This window comes from Hippopotamus amphibius, chromosome 1, assembly GCF_030028045.1.
Source record: "Hippopotamus amphibius kiboko isolate mHipAmp2 chromosome 1, mHipAmp2.hap2, whole genome shotgun sequence".
In the NCBI taxonomy this organism is placed as follows: Eukaryota; Metazoa; Chordata; class Mammalia; order Artiodactyla; family Hippopotamidae; genus Hippopotamus; species Hippopotamus amphibius.
Window position 1 is genome coordinate 193,941,533 of NC_080186.1, and position 21,631 is coordinate 193,963,163.

At 39.4% G+C, this 21,631-nt stretch overlaps 1 protein-coding gene across 14 annotated transcripts in view; it reads right to left on the bottom strand.

The window, feature by feature from the left end:
* Positions 1-8,504: 8,504 nt before the first annotated feature.
* The window catches only part of PAM (peptidylglycine alpha-amidating monooxygenase), a 275,420-nt gene continuing 262,293 nt past the window's right edge, over positions 8,505-21,631 (bottom strand). For 3 of the 14 annotated variants that reach the window (XM_057738252.1, XM_057738255.1, XM_057738308.1), the window contains 5 exons: positions 20,880-20,979; positions 18,819-18,872; positions 12,981-13,184; positions 10,000-10,056; positions 8,505-9,334 (listed from right to left, as the gene is read on the bottom strand). In XM_057738252.1, coding sequence (XP_057594235.1) covers positions 9,135-9,334; positions 10,000-10,056; positions 12,981-13,184; positions 18,819-18,872; positions 20,880-20,979 — 615 coding nt within the window. In that variant the 3' untranslated portion in view covers positions 8,505-9,134. Of the gene's footprint in view, positions 9,335-9,999; positions 10,057-12,980; positions 13,185-17,798; positions 17,897-18,818; positions 18,873-20,879; positions 20,980-21,631 lie in introns of those variants that run through there. The other 11 variants (XM_057738264.1, XM_057738316.1, XM_057738350.1 and 8 more) reach the window with 6 other exon arrangements.

Here is a 21,631-nt window from a genome sequence, read left to right on the forward strand (position 1 = left end):
AGGGATGTACAAAGAGCAAGAGCACAGCTGTCTTGAGTGACCTGACGGAATACTCCACCCACAGAGACCCTGCATGACCCTTGCAATCTTGGTCCAAGCCTCTTCCTCGCTACCCCTGGAGTCAGTTATGTAGAGGTGCACTGCAACCAAATACCACAAATGCAACACAGGCAGTAGCAGCTAAAGAGTATCAAGAGTTCAAGAGCCAGGTGCTTATTGAGTCCATTTTTCACAGAAGTTCAGAGGATGACAACGGCATCTCGCTTTAGACACAGCAATCAAATTCACTTCACAGTAAGGCCACCGTTGTTGCCCAGTCAGAACAAATTCCCTCCACTCACACTAGGGATGAAATGTGAGATGTCTAACAGGCATGATACAGGGAAGATGATGACCATTAAGCAACAAAAAAGCAGTAACCACATTCTGAGACAATCCCACCCCTGCACGTGGCTTTGTCCTGACCTGCAGAACCATCCGCCTGTCCAACCTCAGAGCCCACAGCCCATGCTGAACCCTGGACAGGTGGTGTAACAACAGACCCCAGGGTTAATGTAATGGTGCCTTTTTCCAGGAGGGGTCCCAGATTAATCACATTAGCTGTCTTAGGTGAGGCTGATAAAACACAGGTAAAATCTGTAAATCCCTTTCTACTCCTATTCCCCACAGGGCAGAAAATTCAAACTACCAGGGACTTACCTGCCAGTCCCAGAGCCATTCCATAACGTGTTTCCCGTGGGTAGATCCCGTGGGAAGCCCGAAAGCGAGTTATTGTCCTGACTGGTAGTTGGCAATGGTCCTTTGGTGGTCAACAGTTGAACATGGCTGGTGTTGACTAGTTGCCTCTGGGTTAACATGGCGTAGGCACTGGGTTGATTGCTCCTGGATGTTCAGTTATAGTTCATACGGCTTGAGTTATCCTCCTAGTTCACGTGTTGAGAGAGCAGATTTCTGTCTCACTTGTTATTTGAATCCATTCATCCTTTTGGTTATCCAGCAGCAGTGGGGTAATCAGACAGGTGGAAATGCCAATGTGTGGCTTTTTTATCAGCTCATTCCTGAACTTAATGGCCTGGGAAATGGGTTCTTTGGTCACTATTGATGTCCATGGGGGCCCCCCATGTCACACATAGCTGTTCTAGACCCTGAATAGTTTTTTTTTTTGCCTTGCTCCAGAACTCGGGTAGGCGTTTTGTAATGTCCTCCACCTGTTGTAGCGCATTGTAGATGGCATATAGCTGTTGTTCCGTCCCTATATGGTCGCTCTGTCCCCTTCCATAGCTGGGATCAGAAGCCCAAGGGTACTCTTTTTATTATTTTGCTCTTGGCACAGGCTCCAATCAAAACCCTTCAGAAAAACTGGTCACATTCACTACACAAGCCTGTCCCCGAGTTAATATCACTAACTTGTGTCCATAATTGTTTACGGGTGGTGGGTTGGGGTATGCCTGTATTTTGTAGACAACCCAGGTACTTGCATTGTGTCTGTATTCACCAGCTATCCCATGGCAGTCAGATGAGCCATGAGCACGAGGCTCTGAGGTCAACATGATGTCACCAATAAAATGGAAGAGAAAGACATCTCTCACGGTAGACAGCTGTCCCAGGGCCCCACATGCTAGTGGACGGCCGCCTCAGAATTACCCCTGCAACTTTCCACCCTACCGCCTTGTTTCCTGACATCTTGGTGTTCACAGGCGTTTCCCTGGTCTCCTGGCTGGCTCGTCAATTGTTGAGCTGCACCCTGCAAGCCTTGTAAGACCAAAGTAAGAGCCCAGAGGACAGTGGTTTATTGGACAGGGGGATGTTACTTATCTGAAACAAAAAGTTCTGCAGCAACACCGCCACTGCGGACGGCCGACGGCAGGCAGGATACGGCCGCAAGCTATGCTACTTGGGAAGAAGGAGGCTGCTCTTTATAGGGGAATTGACATCAGGTTGGCTCATCCGTTACCAGGGAAACCAGCAGCTGGGGGCACGTCCCTCGCAGCCCCTCAGGTTAATGCCCATGACCTTTAATAACTAGCGGGTGGAGCCATTCTTGCCTAATGATTAGCACAGTCACTAGCTGGGGCAAGGGGCAAGCATGTTCATGTGAGCAGGCTGGAGGAGAAGCAGGCACCGGTGGAGCAGGGGATGTACAGAGAGCAGGAGAACAGCCGTCTTGAGTGGCCTGACCATACAGCGTGGTGTAGCCATGAAAGCTAGATGACTAGCAGCATTTTAAATTATTCTTCTTGAAGGCAGAGCCATCTTTCACTGAATAGCACCTCTTTTATGAGTGCAAAAATCCATGCAAAGTTTATACTAAGTTTTACCACCAGATGTCAGCCATTCACTACACTGGTAACAACTACCCTGAAGCAATCTTTACGGGGAGTCTATAAGGTGAACGTCTCTTTTATCTCTCTTTTCCTGCTATGTCTGTCAGTCTATCAATCAATCATCTATTGATCTATCATCAATTTATTTACTTGTAGTGCACATGTTTATTCTAGTCTTTCTAAATAATTAAAGGGATATATTGGGTTGGCCAAATGAAATTTTTGGCCAACCCAATGCTAGGTATTTTAAGGAAAGTAACACGATAATTTAACTATTTACATATACAAATGTGAAAACATCACTAAAAATGTTTTCTAAACTTTGGTCTGTACTTCAGGCTCTTTTCAGCCCAGGAACTTTAGGACCAATGCAATGTTTTGCAGCCTTTGTTTTCAGAACATACTTTCAACTGTCACCTAGAACCTTTGTTTTTTGGAACTTTTATTAGATTCTTTTTGTTACTCTGGAATTATATTTTTATTGAAAGAATATCAACAATATAATGAGAAAACCATACAATACTTGGTTTTTAGAAAGGCTCTAGGGTGATTGACTAAAAAGCTATTGGAGAACTATGGAAAGAGAATTTTTCCCTACAAACAACTTCCATTTAACTTTGTTTTCTATCAAATGCCTTCTTAAACATTAGCGTATACTTTCTATGATCCCTTACTCCAAACTTCATCAGGTCTCTGGCTATCCTTCTATCACGTAACACTGAACTTAACACATATCATACTTTCTTCTCTAGATTGTGAGCTACTTGAGGTTTGGGAGCTTAGCAGGTATCTATCAATAAGTGATTTTTATTCTCTAAACATGGAATGCAGCCAGCCTGTAGTGGATTGTTGATCGCCTACTCAGAAGCCATTTTCTTCTATCTTTTCTTCCTATCTGAATTTTGTTTAGGTGTATAGGACTTCTCTTAGGAGGCCTTGGGACTTAAGGAAAGTTGATCCCACCCAAGCTTCATGCATGGGCCTGAGGGGTCTAAAAGGAATCCCATTCCCTTTGCTAAGGATTAGCTCAGAAATCACCTCGTGATGCATGTTAGGGAACATTTTCTTAGGACATTCAAGGAAAACTTTCCTCACTCCCAAGAGTGGACTACAAGGAGGACTGACGGATAAATCTTTGCAAATCCATTGTCGTTTCTGAAAAAGAAACACATTTGTTCTTGTGCTCAGTATTGTTTGTGGGCATTTGAGACTATCTTCATGAATACGTTGGTGTAGATTTAATCACTCAATATCCCTTTTTAATGCAATAGTTTAACCACGACACACATAGCTCTTTCCGTTAACCCCTTTGTCTGAGAAAATATGGTTAAGTGGTTATGGTCTTAAGATAGTAGCAATGAATATCTGCTCTTATTCCTTCCCAGAATCTACCCTAGTCACCTGGCAACAGTATCTGAAATTTTTGGGGGGAAACAAATCCTTTATAAATTGGCAGTGTGGTGACTGTGGGACGTGACTCTACCCAAGTTCGATGTATCACACTTTCCCTGCCCAGAGTTACTGGTTCTGAGGTTGGTGCATGAACCGGATCAGGCCAATTAGTCAATGTACTGGAACTCTTTAGAAAGAGAAGCTATTTGTCTCAGAGTTACTGCTGGTGGGATTTCAACGTAGAGCTGCTGACTGTCACTTTTATTACCACACGTGTGGAGAGTCTGCATGAATGTGAGTCCTAGAGGGAAAAGAGCCAAACAAAAGAGGATGGAGGGAGGCAGAATTCTGATAAGCATCCTCTGAGTCTTGGAATCTAGCCATGCTTTGGCTTTTCAGTTATGTGAATCAATCAGCAATAGTCCTTTTTCTTGATACATTATCAGTTCTTATTATTTTCATTATTATGTATTAATTCTTAATAAAGAAGCATTTTCTTCAGCCTATTTTTTAGGGTTTTTTTCTTTTTGAGATTTTTAATTGAAGTATAGTTGATTTACAGTGTTGTGTTGGTTTCAGGTATACAGCAAAGGCATATATATATATATATATTCTCTTCCACATTATTGTCCCTTATAGGTTATTACAGAATATTGAGTACAGTCCCCTGTGCTACACTGTAGGTCCTTGTTAGTTATCTATTTTATGTATAGTGGTGTGTTTATGTTCCAGTCTATCTGAGTTGTAATTAATGACTGAAGAAATCTGACTAGAACTTGTTTGCAGGTGAGAGGTAGAGTCATAGATGTGGAGGGCAAACTTGTGGCTGCTGGGGATTTGGGGGGGGAGCTGGGGGGGAATGGGTTGGGAGGTTGGGATTGACAGATACACACTATTACATGTTAAGGGTAGATGACTAATAGGGACCAGCCGTGTAGTTTGGGGAGCTCTTCTCAATCCTCTATAATGACTTGTAAGGAAGGGGAATGTAAAGAAGAGTGGATATGTGTGCATGTGTGGCTGATTCACTTTGCCATACAGCAGAAACGAACACAACATTATAGATGAACTATACTCCAATAAAAATTAAAAAAAGAAAAAAAGTCTGACTAATACAATGGTATATAAAATCATCAATTCTAGGACCTGGAATTTCAGATCTTTCTAATCTTAACCCAGTGTCTTTGTAAACTGTATACTGGCTAAGACTGGGCCATACTAATGAATAACACTTTCCCCTTATCTAGAAGTGAGTTGTAAGAACCAGTGCAATTGTGCTGTTCCATCCACATGCATGCTTATCCCACTTCCCCCACAATATTTTTTTTTTTTAAAAGATGGAGAATGTTGTAGTATGCTAGAGGCAATAAATAGAGCATTCTCGTGACTGGTTTATTCATTTTAGGAGAGTATGTATTGAATAATGAAACGCATTTTTGTTTAGAAATGAAAAGGGTCCTCTCTGCTATTGTCAAAACTTGTTTTTATAACTCCTATTTCACATTTTATTTTGGTATATCAAACTTGAGTACTTTATCGTCAGGTCTTCATTGGTAAACCCCTTCCCTATGACAGTACAGTGTGTACTAAATTTTGAGCATGGAAAACACATGCACTTGTTTTCTATCTGTCGTTTGGATATACAATTGACATCTTTGTGCTTTGGTGTTTCAAAAATTTTAAGGCTGTAATGAGGAGTCACGTTTACCATCATCAATACATTCTCTACAGTTATGCTCTCTTAATTAAATCATGATGCTGGAAAAAGACACCATATGGTCTTCGTTGATTCCTTAGATGTGCCCACCTGCCCCCATCCCCATCCCCACCACAAAACAAAACCCACAAAAACTCAGAAACACAAAGTCTAGCATGGTGACCTGCTGAAGACATGAAGGCATCACTTGTATTTTATCTTTTGTCTTTGATGCTCTTTTAAAGGAGGTTCTAGGAAGGCCCCTAGTAGCCTTTCTATGCATCTAAGATATTTCCCATGGTGGGAGAATCAGTGCTAGGGAACTATAGAAAGAAGCTGCTGGTAGGTAATGTGCAGCTGAGTTTTCTGTGATCTAGGCTTGAGGGACTGGGTGGATGACTTCCAGGCCTAACCATCACTCTACAGAGACTACATATTTGAGAAAACGGTTTTGTGTACCTAATAATTTGTTTTAAGGCTCAGCTACTCTCTGAAGGACTGTATTTCTTGGAGACAGCCCATGGAACACCTGGATCCAAACCACCAGGGGTGCTTTTAAAAAATGCAGCTCTCTAGGCCCCTCCCAATGTAGTGACTCAGAAACTCTGGAAATGGGATCAAGAGTCAGCCTTCTTAAAACAAGTACCCCAGTTAGTTCTGAAGACATTCACTGAAGTCTGAGAAGTATTGCTATAGGCCACAACAACTCTGACTTCCATCAACTTTGAGCTCCTAGGTAGGTGACAGTAAGGGGAATAAGCTCAAATACTGAGTCTGTGGCTTTCCTTTCCTTTCATTCAGCTACTTAAATATTTAATCTATATAACATCTGAGTGAGACTTTAAAGATGCATGGGAACTTTGAAAAAGAATATGCTGATTTAATAAACTAAGAAGAAAGCTTAGAACAAAAGATTTTATGCATATGATAATTTAGGGCCAATTCAGTGAATGACAAAGCTATTCTTTTAACTCCCGCATATAATATTCTCTGGATAATTTATTGTAAAAAAAAATCAAGTACAGCTGTTTCCCTTTGCCTTATTAATAAGTCAATTATATCCATTTTAATTATCCAATTCAAAACATTTAACAATGAAGGCATTCAGATCTTGGTACTAATGGTCGTATCAAAACACCTCAGATCCCATCTTCTCTAAACTTCTGTAAACTGTAATTCATGTGAAAATATAGCTATCCACTTACAGCAATTGACAGAGTAAAATAGCCATTCTCAAAGACAGTGGTTTTCAACTCTGGCTGCACATTAGAATTACCTGTAAAAATTAAAAAACATGACCTATAGCAATATCCTATGGTAACCTGATCAAATCAGAATCTCTGGAGGTAGCATACAATCATTTTTTCCTTAAATTCCCCAGTGAGTCTACTGTGAAAGGATCTATTCCTTTAGGCACTTCCTAGGCAGTGCAATCTCTAACTCAATAAATGAAGTTCAGCTAAGAACAAAAATCAGTGGAGAGACTGCCTGAAGTCAGTGCAGTTCATTCATTTCTAATCTGCCACCTTTAATTAAGTCAGGTTAGTAGAATAAGGGTGGTGTTCTAGGGCAGGATGGTAATGTAGACTTCCTTTTTCTGAATTTGTTAATAATGCCATTTGCTTATATTAGGCATATAATGCCATGTGCTATATTAAGGGACATATGTAACAACAGACCTGCAAATGTACTTGTCTACTCTGTGGATATTGTTGAAGACTTTAATTACACAACATGGTGCTATCTTTCAGAAGATACTTGGGAACAAATTTTTCGGATCTTATTATTAGGAATTCTAAATGTTTAGTTGGCTCAGGAATCATGTTACTAATCAAGTTCTATTTAATGAGCTGCTAGAAAGTTCAGAGCCAAATTCTCCCCATGAACAACTGTAATGAGAATTAATCTTGCATAAATTTTTCCATTTTTATCTTTGTTTTCCCTTTTTCTTTCCCACCTTCTTATAATTTATCATTTTGATCTTTTTTTTTTTTTTTTTTTGCATCCATGAGCCACTGTAAAACTTTAGGAACAAGATTAGGCATACATAATATTAAAGATTACGTAGCTGATAGAGCTAATGATCAAATACTGCATCACAAAACATGGCTTTAGTGTAAGTCAACTAATTTCCTCAATGTAAGAAAACCTGAACAGCATCAAAGCTAACCTATAACATATGTGTCTTGGGCACTGGACGAATTCTGATATCGAAATACAAACATGTAAAGATATAGTGAACAGGCACAGCACACATATACCAGGGTAATGCTGTTGTGATTCTACATTTACATATTTACCACTAATGCGGTGAAAGGAGCATAAGGGAGTGGTCAGAGGGAGGAAAAGTGCGTTCTTCACTTGAGAAGGAAAAAAGATCTTTCAATTAGATCAATATGGTGTCAATTATAAGGGGAAAAAATCTAGGTTAAGTTAGTTTAAATAACTTAGCTGGAAGACAATTTAATTTTTTTTGCAAAGTACTCTATATTGTTTTTGTGATTAGTCAATTCAATCTCTAATATACCACTACTAAGATGCCCGAACTGCAAGTAGGCATTTTGAAGAAAGGGTTCTAGAGTCTGATTATTATAAAAAGAAAAGCTATCAGGTTCTTACTAAATTGCATTGACAGATTATGAAAAAGATGTTTTAAAAGTAATTTGTGGTCACTGTAAGATGAATATTCCTATGAATACATGGGTATTTGGAGTAAAATTATTCTTTAAAGAGAAAACCATTAGTCGTAACCTACACTGATGGATTAATTTGTATATGTAATTTGAGACATAGGTTTCCTCTTAGCTATGATCACTTTTTATTAAACTATTTACCTTCTGATTGATAAACAGGCAAAACCCTCTTTGAATTTTAAAAGAAAGCCTGGTTTTTCACATGTATGTAAACTCTTAGGCTGGTTTTTAATTTATATCAGCTACATAATAAAATACCTTCTTAATTTTAATACAATACATTTCTTTTGGTTGAAGACATTGAATAAGTTTCACTATATCTGTGGTTTGTGTAATTATTACAGAAGTTGTATACAAAGCCTGCAAATATGCAAAAACTGCAAAATACACTCTGACAGCTAATGCTCTGAAAACACTTTATTACACAAATTACATTCAGATTCTGAAAATAGTGATCTAACAGTGTAACCATCTAAAAATAAGACATCCCCAAAACACATCAACTGAGGAAGAAAATTAAAAAAAGAATTTAAATAGAGACTTTTTTTCTTTCCCTCATTGCAATATAATGTTAGTGATTTTAAAAAAATAGAAGGAGATTTAGCAGCTTTGTCGTCATGTAGCACAAAGTTCTCTTTACTGCCACAGGAGAATGCTGAACAGGAAAGGCACCAAAGAAAGACACTGGCAATGGAAGTGCTATTGGGAAAATACTGTGTTCAAGCAGAGAATGGGGTTATTTACAAACTACAGAAAAGTCTCAAAAATGCAGATGAGCAAACCTTCCATCATTAAATTACTAGTGTGATGGAAGAAGAGGACTGTTTCTCGATTCTATGTTCATATGAAGACAATAGCACTGTTATGAACTTCTAGGAAATTCCTCAACTAGAAACAGAAGCCAATTAAACCAAAACGAAGTAAATAAAATGTGTACAGTCCCACACAGACTAGTACAGTTTACAATTAAATACACAAAACGCTAAACGTGCTAAACGGAAAGGAATCTGGCATTCTTGGTAAACCTCATCAACCTAAATCAGAGCCCCGTTTTCCGGAGGAAGGTGCGGGTGCGGGCAGAGGTGCCGAATACTCCTCTTCTGATTCACTCCCATCATCATCTTTCTCCTGGTCGCTTCCCTCCGTGCTAAGGCGGTCAAACCCTTTTCGGCTGTAGCCCTTCCGGCTTGCAAAGAAGTTTCCCAGGTTTAAGCCTCCACTTCCCTTTCCTGAAGAAAGCGAACAATGACAGAGGATTGAGGTAACATTTGCACAAACGATTCTCAATTTCCTTGAAAATTCTTATGGGGATGGGAAAGGGTAGATATTAGCAAAAAAAAAAAAAAAAAAAAAAAAGGGACATGCAGAAATCCTTATCCTACCGAGTCAGAAAGATATGACTCCACAGATTCATTAAAATAAATAAGGGAAAAAACCCAAAGCTCCCCAGAATCATGTGTTTCTGCAGAATTATTTCAGATTCACTTTTCACCTCCTGCTTTTCCAGGCTCTCTGAATGGGTAACCCTTTGAGCAGCTCTTCATTTCAATGACTTTATGAAAAGGTCATCTTCAGCATGACACGCACTGACACACCAACAGGAGTGACAGAAAATTTACTGAAGACAAATGAAGCCATATAAAAAGGCAGGGGAAAAGAATTCGACAAATACAGAATGGCAAGCAGAGAAAATGAAGCTGGAGAACCTGCGGCCAGAGCCACACACTTTGGTTAGTTCATGGTTTGCATTCTGCTCTTACCGGGGAGGCGATGCTGTACACAAGGAGTTTAATTTCCAAAGAGAAAATAAAAAAATATCTCCCTGCTTTTTAAAAGACATGAGCTTGCTGACTTTCAATCAAATGTGAAGGATTCTAAAAGGTCACAAGCATACCTCTAAGTCTTCCCAGAACTCTTCCCGAACTGGCCTCAAGTTTATGTTCAGAATCTGCTAGAAAAAGACGGCACATTTCAAAACCAGTCCCAATCACCCTCCTCAATCCATGGGCTCAACTTTCAACAGAAAATAAGGATTAATCATTAATGATTAATAACAAGGCTTGGCTCTTGTCTGTATGTATTCTTAGAATTCTAAGGGGAAAAAGGGCAATGTGTTATTGTGATTGTATATAATGGCCAGAGCCGGGTTTGACCCTTGCCTGTGTCTCTTACAGGCGGTACGATCTCAATAAATTACTTCTCTGAGCCTCAGTTTTCTCTACTGAGAAAAGAGGGATCCATGACAATCCCTACCTCTCTGTAAAGTTTAGATGGGATACTGCATGTGACATGCTTACAACGGTGCCTGGTACATACACAGCAAATGCTCGGTAAATATTAGTTACTTCTGTTAGCACAAAATTAAATTACCAATAACTTGTAAAAATTTGGAGGCTTTGGTTATTACAATTTAGGAATACTGGTCTGAGGTTTTAGTCCTTCTATTAAGAACAGTACATGTCCTGCTTGAGAAAGCTTTGAATCCATGTACATCATTTCCTTTTTATGTAAGACTGAAAGCAAAAAACTTGAAACCCGGTGTATTTTCAGCCATACAAAGTGACCCAAATTCTCCCCACGGGGCTGCCCATCTCCATGAAGAATCGACTTTCTTTCCTCAGGCAGAGGCTGAACTCCCAACGGACTTCCTTTCTCTGAGTGCTGTGTATCTCCCTGCACTCTCTGCTCTGCTTCCAACACTCCCTTTAGGGCTGTGGTGAGGGAAATAAGGCTCAGGGTTCTCCTAGGAAGTCTCTAACCAGGAGTGGGGGCAGCATCGTCGAGAAAGCTTGCAGGCAGAGGACAGAGCAAAGGTAGAAAAGTGGGGGGAGAGAAATAGGCAAGAAGAGATGAATCTTATGAGACCATTAGAGCCAACAAATTAGACTATAAATTCTACAAGGATGCAGGACAGTCCTTAGTCCGTTTTGCATCCCCCGTGCCTAGCACAGCGTCTGATGGGGAGCTGACATGTTATAAGGGTGTGCTGAATAAGTGGCAGGCCTTTCATGAGAGTTATTAAAAGCCCTCACAGATCGGATAAGATCTATCAGGAACAAATGTTGAAAAAAAGGTGAGAGGCGGATCTACTTTTAGACTTAAATGTATTAGACGGAACCGTATAAAACTGCAATTTTCTAAATAAAGCATGATTCAAAAATGGCAATTTCATATGGTTCGACCTGGGTCCCTCTATCTTCCCAACACACTCCTGTAGACTCCGTATTCCAGCAGCAGTGCCACGCACATGTGCTGACGCAAACAGGAGACACCAAACCTTCCTGAGTGCCCAGCCACCCTCCTTCCAGTGCGGGATGATTACCAACGGTCCTGCTACCTGCCCCCAGGCCCCATGTGTTCCTGATACCCTAGGTATGTATCACTGCACTTACCACCCTCTGTCAATAACTGTATGTGTCATTTCTTTTTCACGCGTCATCTCTTCCGTGAGCTCCATTTATTTATTCAGTTGTTTCCCCAATGACTCTTCATCAACCCCCTAGTGCCAGTTATTTGTGCTGGGGCTATATCAGTAAACAAGTAAACATACAAGATTCTTGCTCTTTTGAATCTCCCATCTAACTTCATGAAGACTATGACTAAGTTCACTTATCTTTGCCTCTGCTCATCACAGTTCCTTACCCATAACAGGGGCTCCATAGCAGTCCATGTTGGGAAGAGTTAGCTGTATTTCTGCAGAGCTTTACTATTGCAGATGAAAAGCAAAAGAAAGTCCTAGAAAAATTCCCTTTCACAAATTATTAAATTCAATTCTCTGGTTTTGTTTCTGTGTCCTTTTCTGTGTCAGGGCTTTGCCGTGGGCACTGAATCCCTGCCATGGTCTCCTTGGCCTGAAATAGGATCAGATGCTGTTTCGTGATCAAATGTTGTGTACCACCCTGGTCCATGGATGCCTTCCCAGACATAGCTACAGTCTCCTGCCTTAGGACCTGGGGACCCAGCCAAGGGACTGATTGTTTCTGAGAGGTGAGAATCACGAATGGGATTATTTATTTATGTGGATACCCTGAGAGGAACTCAACTACTGGGTCCTATACTATGATAATGATTTGATAAAATGCTGACACCAGCACTGGACCCTCCCTTGTTTGGTCAGGGAAGGCTAATGGCCTAAATTATGACTATTTAAAAATTATTCAATGGTTTCTTATAGAAATATTTGGTTTCCTGAGGGAGTTGAGGTTTAAGACAAGTATCTTTTATGACTTCTTATGACTTATTACTTTATTACCAATGATTATTCCTTATAATCATTGGTGGTATTAATTGAGCACTTACTAGGTGCCAGGTACTGTGATAAATGCTTTATGTACATTATTTCATTTAATCCTCACACAACCTTGTGAATATTCTATCCCTACCTTATAGATGAAAAAAACTGTGGCTTAGAGAGATTAAGTAACTTGCCCAAGGTCATGTAGCTAGGAGCTAGAGCCAAGACTAGGGAAAAAATACAATTTCCAAAAAACCAACCCCAGCATTTTGAGGACCGGGCCTGTTTCTAACAGCAGGGACCTCCTCCTTCCTGACCCTTCAGCTCATTTATACTGACTCTATTTATCTACGCATTTTCACATGGGGACATTAAATGGGTTTAAGTCAATGCTAAAAGGCAATACTAAAGGTTATATTTTAATCTAACTATTCAAATTCTGAAGCTCCAGATATATTTTCCACTGTGATATTAACTACAGACAATATTTGGAATGTAGACAATAACACTGAAAAAAGTAGAGAACACTTAAAGAAAAAACAATGAAACACTGAAAAAAATCACAACCGAACTTTGAGGATAATCAGGCCAAACATTCTTTCGAAGGTAGGTTCCAAGTTCAAGGGGCTCATTTTACTTGCCTCCAAAAGCCCTTGATTTTTTCCACCGAATAAATAAGGCAATGGCCAGCAGGACAGCCACGGGAACAACCAGAAGGGTTGTAATGAGAACAAAGGGCACTCCCGAGCCCGGCTCTTTGCTCAGTTTCTGTTTCTCTTGCATCTTCTGCAATTCTGAGGAGGTGGGTTTGTTCTCCATTTTGGTTTCAACAACTGCCTCGGATTCTTCAGGGAAAGAAGAGTTTACAATATTCAACGGACTCAAAGACTCCAAAACCCTCCCACCCGCCCCTACCCAGTCAAATTAACAGCTGTTCACGAAGAACTTCTTGAGCTCAATGTGTGTGGGGTTCATGTTTCAATATCTGCATCGACTGAGCTGGTGATGGTGACTGGCAAATTCCCACGGAATGGTTTTTTACCTTTAAATTGGTTTTCTTTGGTTCTACCCTTTGTTCCCTCTTTAGCTATAATGCCACAAAAGATATATCCTCCCCCTGCATTTTTTCAAACTTAAAATGAACAGGCAGCATGGTGTAGAGGACAGAATTGGTGTGCATACCAGAGTCAGATGAAGCTGGGCTCAAATCCCAGTTCTCCTATATAGCCAGCTTGAGTAACTTTGGGCAAGTTACTTAAATGATCTGGGCCTTAGAAATCTCCGTATGAGTGTGGTGATAACAACCTCCTTCATGAAATTATTGAGTATAAATGTTTATCATCAGAAAGGTGCTCAATAAGTATTTGTTTCTTTGTGTCTTTAGTTTATGAACTTCTTTCATGTTCACTGAATTATTGGTACCTCACATGCAGAGCTGCACATATTAATTCTAGAATTATAAAATGGAAAAAGGAACTGTATCCTTTCCAGGTTCTTTCTACAGTTCCTAGTGAGCTGTAAGTGCACACAGATGCACTGTATGTCCACTTGTTGTTGAAAAGAACTTACAACTATTCTGTGATATTGGAAGATACTGGGTAGTTATCAGGTCTAAAGTGCTACTTGGGAAATGGATACAATAAAACCAGTGGCTGCAGGAATCTTAATAACTACTGACTTGAAAATGAGGTTGAACCTTAAGACATTCTTGCCCCCAAGAAGCATATACATATGTTTGTACAAAAACCCTGTGTGTGAAGGCTGGAAGTTACAACCATGTTTGCCAAAAGGCTCACAAGGTTTCTGAACTTCAACTTCTTGGCGGGCTCTTCTGCCCTATGATACAGAGTACATCATATGGTCTCATGGAAATTTTGACAAAATGGCAGGGATAAGTGGTTTAACATCATCAGGAAAATCTTTGGTTAATGTTTAATATGTGCAGGCACAGCTTAGCAGCTTGCTGGACACTTCTCCGAGGAAGCATTTCTCAAATTACTTAAGACATTGTAAACACAATTTATGACACACACAATTGGTAGGTCCCAGCTTTTTGCCTCAATGATCTGATCCAGGCTCCTTCCTGGTCTCAATTATATCTATCGAGCATGTACACTGTTTTAGGCACTGTTCTCATTTAATCGTCACACCAAGCCTATGTGTGGCCACTACTATTGTCACCATTTTACAGATGGCCTCACAGTTCTCATTTCCTTCCCTGTACTGTGATTAAGGGGAGACCATTATTTCTCTTCTTTTATCCACTTAAGCGGGTCTTGAAACTTCAGTGGGAAAGAAGGGAAGGGATTGGTTCATCAGTCTAAATGGTTCAAATTCAACCTTCCTAAGTCTCAGTTTCCAAGAGGAATATGAATGTGATTGTTACTCTTCCTGATCACTAGTTGTTTTGTCTTTTTCTTCATTATTGTAGAAAAGGTATACAAATTGTTCTATATTTAAGCAAGAAAATAACAACAAAGAGATGACAGGATGAAAAAAATATAGGCTGAACTTGTAGATTGGTAGCCAAGAACTTGTTGGGTTTGTTTCTATTTGAAGGTGACTATAATCAGAGTAATCACATAGCACTTCCTACTTGTCATTAAGTGAGTTTACCTACACCTTAGACATTGGCTGTACCAGCTCATAACTAGTTCCATTTATAAGGCAGAGCTAAGACTGGGCTCCAATAAAAAGAAAGAAGTATGAAGTAGGTGATAGACTAAAAGAATCATTTTACCATTCACAGAAAGTGTGCTGAGAATGAGGTAATGAACTTGCTAAGGCACACACACTGCACTTTAGAAATTCTTGATTTCCACACCCCTTCTGTACTCTGTCATCTACTAAAAATACTTGAACATTCTAACTTTAGGAACCAGTTGAAGTGTGTTTAGATTTCAAAGATACTCTACATTTTAAAGAAAGAGGATAAAAAATTTTAATTTCCCAATATAAAAAAAAGAGATATTTCTGCTCTTCTTGGAAGCCTTTATAAGTGGAGTAAAAGCCTAAAAAATAGTTATTACTCAAGAGTCTATGAATTCCATTCAAAGCATAAAGAACAACCTAAATTCTGTCACTATTATTCTTTATCTTAAATTCTTTAATTAAAACCCCCTGATGAAAATGGAATGGAGAAGCTCTAAGATTAGCCCGGACCTGGGGCTTCTGGAAGGTGGGGGTACTTCATGTGGCATTCTCCTGTCATATAAGATGCCAGCTCAATCTACAACAAAAAATGTCTTCAAACAAGCTTTCCTGGCATCTCTATAGATACTTGGAAATAAAAATAATTTTGAAGGCTGGTGTATAAGAAGTTTTTTACTTCTTCTTTAAAGCAATGCATTTAGAAAGGGAGGCTAGGTGCATTCCTGTGTGAGCTCACACACACAAGCACGTGCATGTCTCTCTCCCCTTGACAGAAGGGGAGAAGCCCAGAGACCACTTGGAAATGGAGTAACTGGGACAGGAAAGGAGAGACATTCTTAATACAGCAACACAGCAACGTCTACTCAGTTCATCATAGATGGAACTGAAGGCTGAAGGTTTTAGATGTCATACTGGCAAGTAACATGTCAGAAGGCATGAAAAGTACATATAGCACCAATAAGATTACAGGCATACTTTGGAGCTATTGTGGGTTCAGTTCTGGATCATCGTGATAAAGTAAATACTGCAATTAAGCAAGTCACATAAATATTTTTGTTTCCCTGTGTATATAAAAGTTTTGTTTATACTATGCCATAGTCTATGAAGCTTGCAACAGTACTACGTCTTAAAAGACAATGCACATACTCTAATTAAAAATTAGTTTCTTGATAAAAAATGCTAACCATCATCTAAGCCTTCAGTGAGTCACGGTAGTAACATCAAAGATGGTGATCACAGATCACTATAATAAATAATACTGAAAAAGTCTGAAATATTTCAAGAATTATCAAAGACGCAGAGACACAAAGTCAGCAAATGCTGTTGGAAAATGGTGCCGACAGACTTGCTTGATGCAGGGCTGCCATAAACCTTCAATTTGTAGAAAACACAAGTGCAATACGGCAAAGTGCAATAAAACGAGGTATTCCTGTACTCTTTTTTGGTTTGTCTGTGCTTCCTGTTCAATGTGTTGTTCTCCATAAGGTCTAAGATGCTAACTACACTAGAGAATCTATTTTTATTTTCTTAAGACTGATTCACCATCATCACTTTTTACTGCATGGGGTGAGGGAGGGGTAAAGGCTACACTTTTGGTGGGATGTTGGCATATTGATTTTATTCCTAGTAACTTTATTTGAAAGCTTCAATACCTTTCCTAAGTTTCTTATCATCACAAATTCTCTTATCCCTGAAACTCCCTGAGAACACAACACTGGTTCTGAAACTCTGCTATTACTGATCAGTTGTGTAACCGTTCACTGTGGGGATGAGTGTCATCAAAGGTCACTCGAATTTCAAAATTTACAATTACCACGTATCTACAGGGCTGTTAAATCTGGGATGGTGTTTCTCCCTTTCTTTTGTAAGAGGTGTCTTAAATTAAGCTTCAAGTATTCGAAAAAAGACAAAAACTCTTGGATACCCAGCATGATTTATATTCTGCTTTGTAATAAGAAAATAATCTTTTTAAAAAAAGTTTAATGAGAGTCATACAGGTTCAAAGAGGACTAGAACAAGTTCATCTGGGTTTGGGTATCCCTAAATATTAAAACAGGACTGTCATGACACGGCATTTCAATTAAATTTACTATTTGAGCTGCTGGGCGGTTTCCTGACCGAATGGACTCAGGGATGTGCAGGAGGAGAGAGGATGTGGCCAAGGGGAGGACACTCTTCACCCTCACTGGCCAGCCAGGGTGAGATCGTGTGGTTGGGCTGTTCACAACAGGTCAACCAGTACAGTCTCAGAGTTCTGGTGGGATCTATTTAAACAGAAATGGTCTGAGGCCACTTCAAAACCCCAGAGATTTCAGAGTAAAATACAACCATCCCCAACTTGTAGTTCTTGGAAGAATTTATGGTGAATGAATTGGTGGTATCCCTCTCTCCTTGGTAGCACAGTAATCATGGTTAAGAGCATAGCTCTGGTGCCAGATTGGTTTAAATTCTGGCTCTACCACTTAATATCTTAGTAATTCTGATCCTCCGTTTCCACACATACGTAAAATGGGGATAACAGCAATTATCATACGGTTGGTGTAAGGATTAAACTTAATTTTTTGCACAGCCCATTTTTTGTGCTCCATAAGTGACAGCTACTATTAATAACAGTATCTTTCCCAGCACCTTTATTCCAGGGTGAATAGAACTTATCAATAATTCTATGTATAACAATAACAGAACAACAGGGAACCAAGAACTTCTTCAATATGTGTGGTATGAATGTCACTCAGTAATGTCACCTGGGTAGAATCTCTACAAATGCCAAACAGTTGCTATTTATTTATTTTATAATATTATCTTACCCCTTTCAACCTTGAGCCGGCTATATTTTCTTATCTGCCTATATAAAATCCCTAAACTCCCTCTTGGTTCTTGCTTCTTTTCATCTCTTTTCCACCTGCTTTCATGAGAAAGGAAAACAAGTAAGCCTAGGGTTAAGTCTTAATATCTAGGAGAATCATTTGTAAAGCGACTAAGAACTGAATCACTTTGCTACTTAAACATTAGGAACACCTCTAGTGAGTTCTTAACTACACATGACCATGTCAAATCCCTGCAAATAGTAGAAAATGTATAAATATAAACTGATCCTAAGAAAGGGAGAAAATAATTTGACTGGGATTCCAAATGAACCCAGTAGTTTTACCAGTAGCTAAATTTCATTTCCACATGCCTTACAATATATACCAATGATATAATACTTATCTGTATATATAAATGTGCATGTATGTATGTACACATGCTCAGAGTCCTTCTAGGCTTTAAGTCTCCTGAAGCCAGGCACAATTCCATTCCCTTAAACCTGCTACAGTGCCTTACACATAGATGGCCCTCAGTAAATGTTGGGGCTGAATGGTATTAAGACTGGAGCTTAGGGAGCAGCTAATCTTTTCAGGCCCCTGTATTATTAACTCACCAAAGATATTTTTCACTCTAAAGATTAGAGCCCATTAAGGAAGACCTTTCCCAGTATGCTAAATGTTATTTTTCTACTTGCCTGAGGTTAAAATACTTCCAAAAGTGACTGACTTTTTTTTTTTCCCTCTCTGAATGTCTCTGGCCCACGTGTAGATTTCTGACATCCCCAATCACTTTTCATCACTTGAAATCAGTGAATTTGAGCTCATTATTACTATTCCATTTTATCAGAAAAAGCAGTGGCAACATGTAGGTTTAAAGGCTCAAGTACATAGTAGAAGTTACAGATAATTTACCAGATTATATATTTTTAGTCTGATCATTTTTAAGTGCAACTAAGAGCAATAAATGAATTCAACACAAATAGCCTTGGGTTTCACAGTCATAAGAGGAATCTGACCAACCTTTGATTTCCTGGACCTCAATCCCAGCCTTTTTAACTGATCGATGTTCCATTTCTGTAACATAGCACAGCAAGGAGAGAGAAAATCAGAACCCCCGAAAAGAACATTTGAAAACTTAATTTTGACATTAATTTTTCTCAGAAAATATTTGTTTAACTCATCAAATACATTATTAATATATTAGAAATGAGTTTAATATAAGTCACTAATTAGGCGCCAGGTCCATGAATCCTGGATAAAATCCTCCTAGGGAAAGCTGAAATAATATTTCTAAGGTATTTAAAATAAGATTTTCCACGTGGAGTTTACAATTCTATATTATTTCTGAAATATCAAGTAGTTCTGTTTTCATGTGGACATCTTAGACTGACTACTAGTTCTGCCACGTTCGATTATCAGTCTTCTAGTTGACAAATTGATTTGACTAGTTAAATACTACAATACAAATACACAAGACATCTGTTTAGTCTCCTATGGCAGTCTTACTATTTTTCAGATTTATTATTTGGTTGCATTCTGGACTATGCAGAAGGCTTTTTCTCTTTCAAAGCTGAATGCTATATTGTAGTGCTTCTCAATCAGGGGATATTTCAAAAGAACTTGGGAAGTCTTTCCAAAATACCCATATTATAACACCTCTTCTCCCTATAGATCTCGAATGGGGTCTGGCCATTCGAGATGAAAACCTTCCCCAGGTGACTTGGATATACATCTTTGTTTAGCACCAACCACTAAGGTGGAATAAAGAACATTTGACGGGAATCTTAATGAGTTAAAGTACCATATTCCTATCTGTAAAATGAAGATACTAGTAACATTTCTAAAGTTTTTTTCCATCTTGAAAGGTATTTATTCATTTTTCATTCTGAAAATCCTGGGTTCAGTCATGCAGTTGGGAATTATCCATCTCTCTTTGCTTTCCTGTCCACCCACACCTTCTGGTTCTTCTTTGAGGAGGCAGGTGGTAGGAGAGGCACACTTGCAGGGGAATATGTCGCTACTGCTGGAGGGAAACGGTCCATGGGCACCTCTGTGCACTCAGCCCTAACTGAGTCCTTATTACATAACAGCAAATATTACTCAAAGGACAATTGTGAAAACAACAGTTACCAAATTTACTTGGGTTCCAAGACCTGTACGGTATATGATTAAAGTTTTTGGATTCATGATTTTACTTTTCTTTGTTATACAGTACCTTGTATTTTTTCCTTGTTATAATTTGCATTTTTCCTTATCATAAGTAGTATTTCTTATCCTCATCAAGTCCACAAGTCTTTATTATTTCTCATTTATTATTCTCAATTCTTTTCCTTAATCCCATCTTCTATTGTATGGACCCTGCCATATTTTAAAAGCATCTCTGGACTTTGAGGTTTGTGGCCTACTAAGCATTCAGTACTGTTCAATTTAGAAAACTTATGTTTTTTAGTATGATATCAGAGGCTAGATTAGTACACTTTTTAAGAATTAGAAATAATGTCCAAACTGTAATTAGAAATCCCCAAACTAGCTGGCCTGATCCTGGTAGAGAAACTCTTCTGTCCCCAGACATACTTTTTGAGTTACATGAAAACATAATTCAGTATTTTGAACAAGCTGAAGTCTAAAAGGAAAATGCAGAGTGCTTCCTGCTTGGGCTGATATGTGTCTGACTCAGATGCTGGTCTTCCGAGATGCCGAGCAGCTCCTGAGAACTGAAGAGCCATGGGGGAAGTGATGCTTCAGTCAGCCCCTCTGCTTTGCCAAGGCCATCTCCTCCCTCTCGAACTAAGTTGGAATGAACATTGGCTTTCAATGTAACAGACATTACCTCAGGCATCAAGAATTTCCTGTGGAATATCTGTGGAAACAAGGGGATCACTGCCAGCAGAAAAAACAGTTTCTTTCCACTTTAAACAACCTAATCCCCGAAATGACTACCAAACAGGTCTTTGAACAGCTGCCTTGATTTCCTACTCTACTCGCAGCAATAAAAAGAAAAGGACATGCGAAATTTTTTCACGTGTTTTTAAGCAATAAAACTGAGGGAATCTGTGGATAATAACGCTGTAAAAGCCATACTTTCAGTCGAGATGAACTTCCACACGGTGTTGGTGTGAGCGTCTCCAACATACACGGTTCCGTCTTCAGATGCAGCAATGTCATGGGGCATGTCAAACTGCTGCCGAAACAAGAAGCACACAGTACGGTGGTGAGCCTATACTTGAGTTCTTCATGAAAAGGCAGAAAAACACAGTAAAGCACACAAGAAAAAAATAAGCATGCTATTCAAACCAAAGAAACAGTGATTCCCATCAAAGCAGCTCTAGGCCAAGAAGAGTCATCCACTCATGCACTGGGCACTGCCTCTGCCAGATGTGATTCTGTGCACTGGGAAACGCTGAGGCAGCCTCACCACTGACTTTCAAGTCTTTTGAGAAGTGTAGGGACTTCCACGGTGGTCCAGTGGTAAAGAATCCACCTTCTAATGCAGGGGACGCAGGTTCGATCCCTAGTTGGGGGAACTGAGATCCCATATGCCCTGGGGCAACTAAGGCCATGCAGGCCACAACTATAGAGCCCACATGATCTGAAGCCTGTTTGCTGCAACTAGGGAAGATAAAACCTGTACGCCACAATGAGAGAGAAGCCCACACGCCGCAACAAAGAGCCCGGGTGCCACAACCAAGGCCCGATGCAGCCTAAATAAATAAATATTTTTTTAAAAGTGTACATTTACAAGGAGTTACTTTTGTACTGTTGCTTAGTTGGTGTTCATTTACCTAAGTATTTATATTTATTTTTTGCCTTCATATTTCTTCTACCTTTAATCA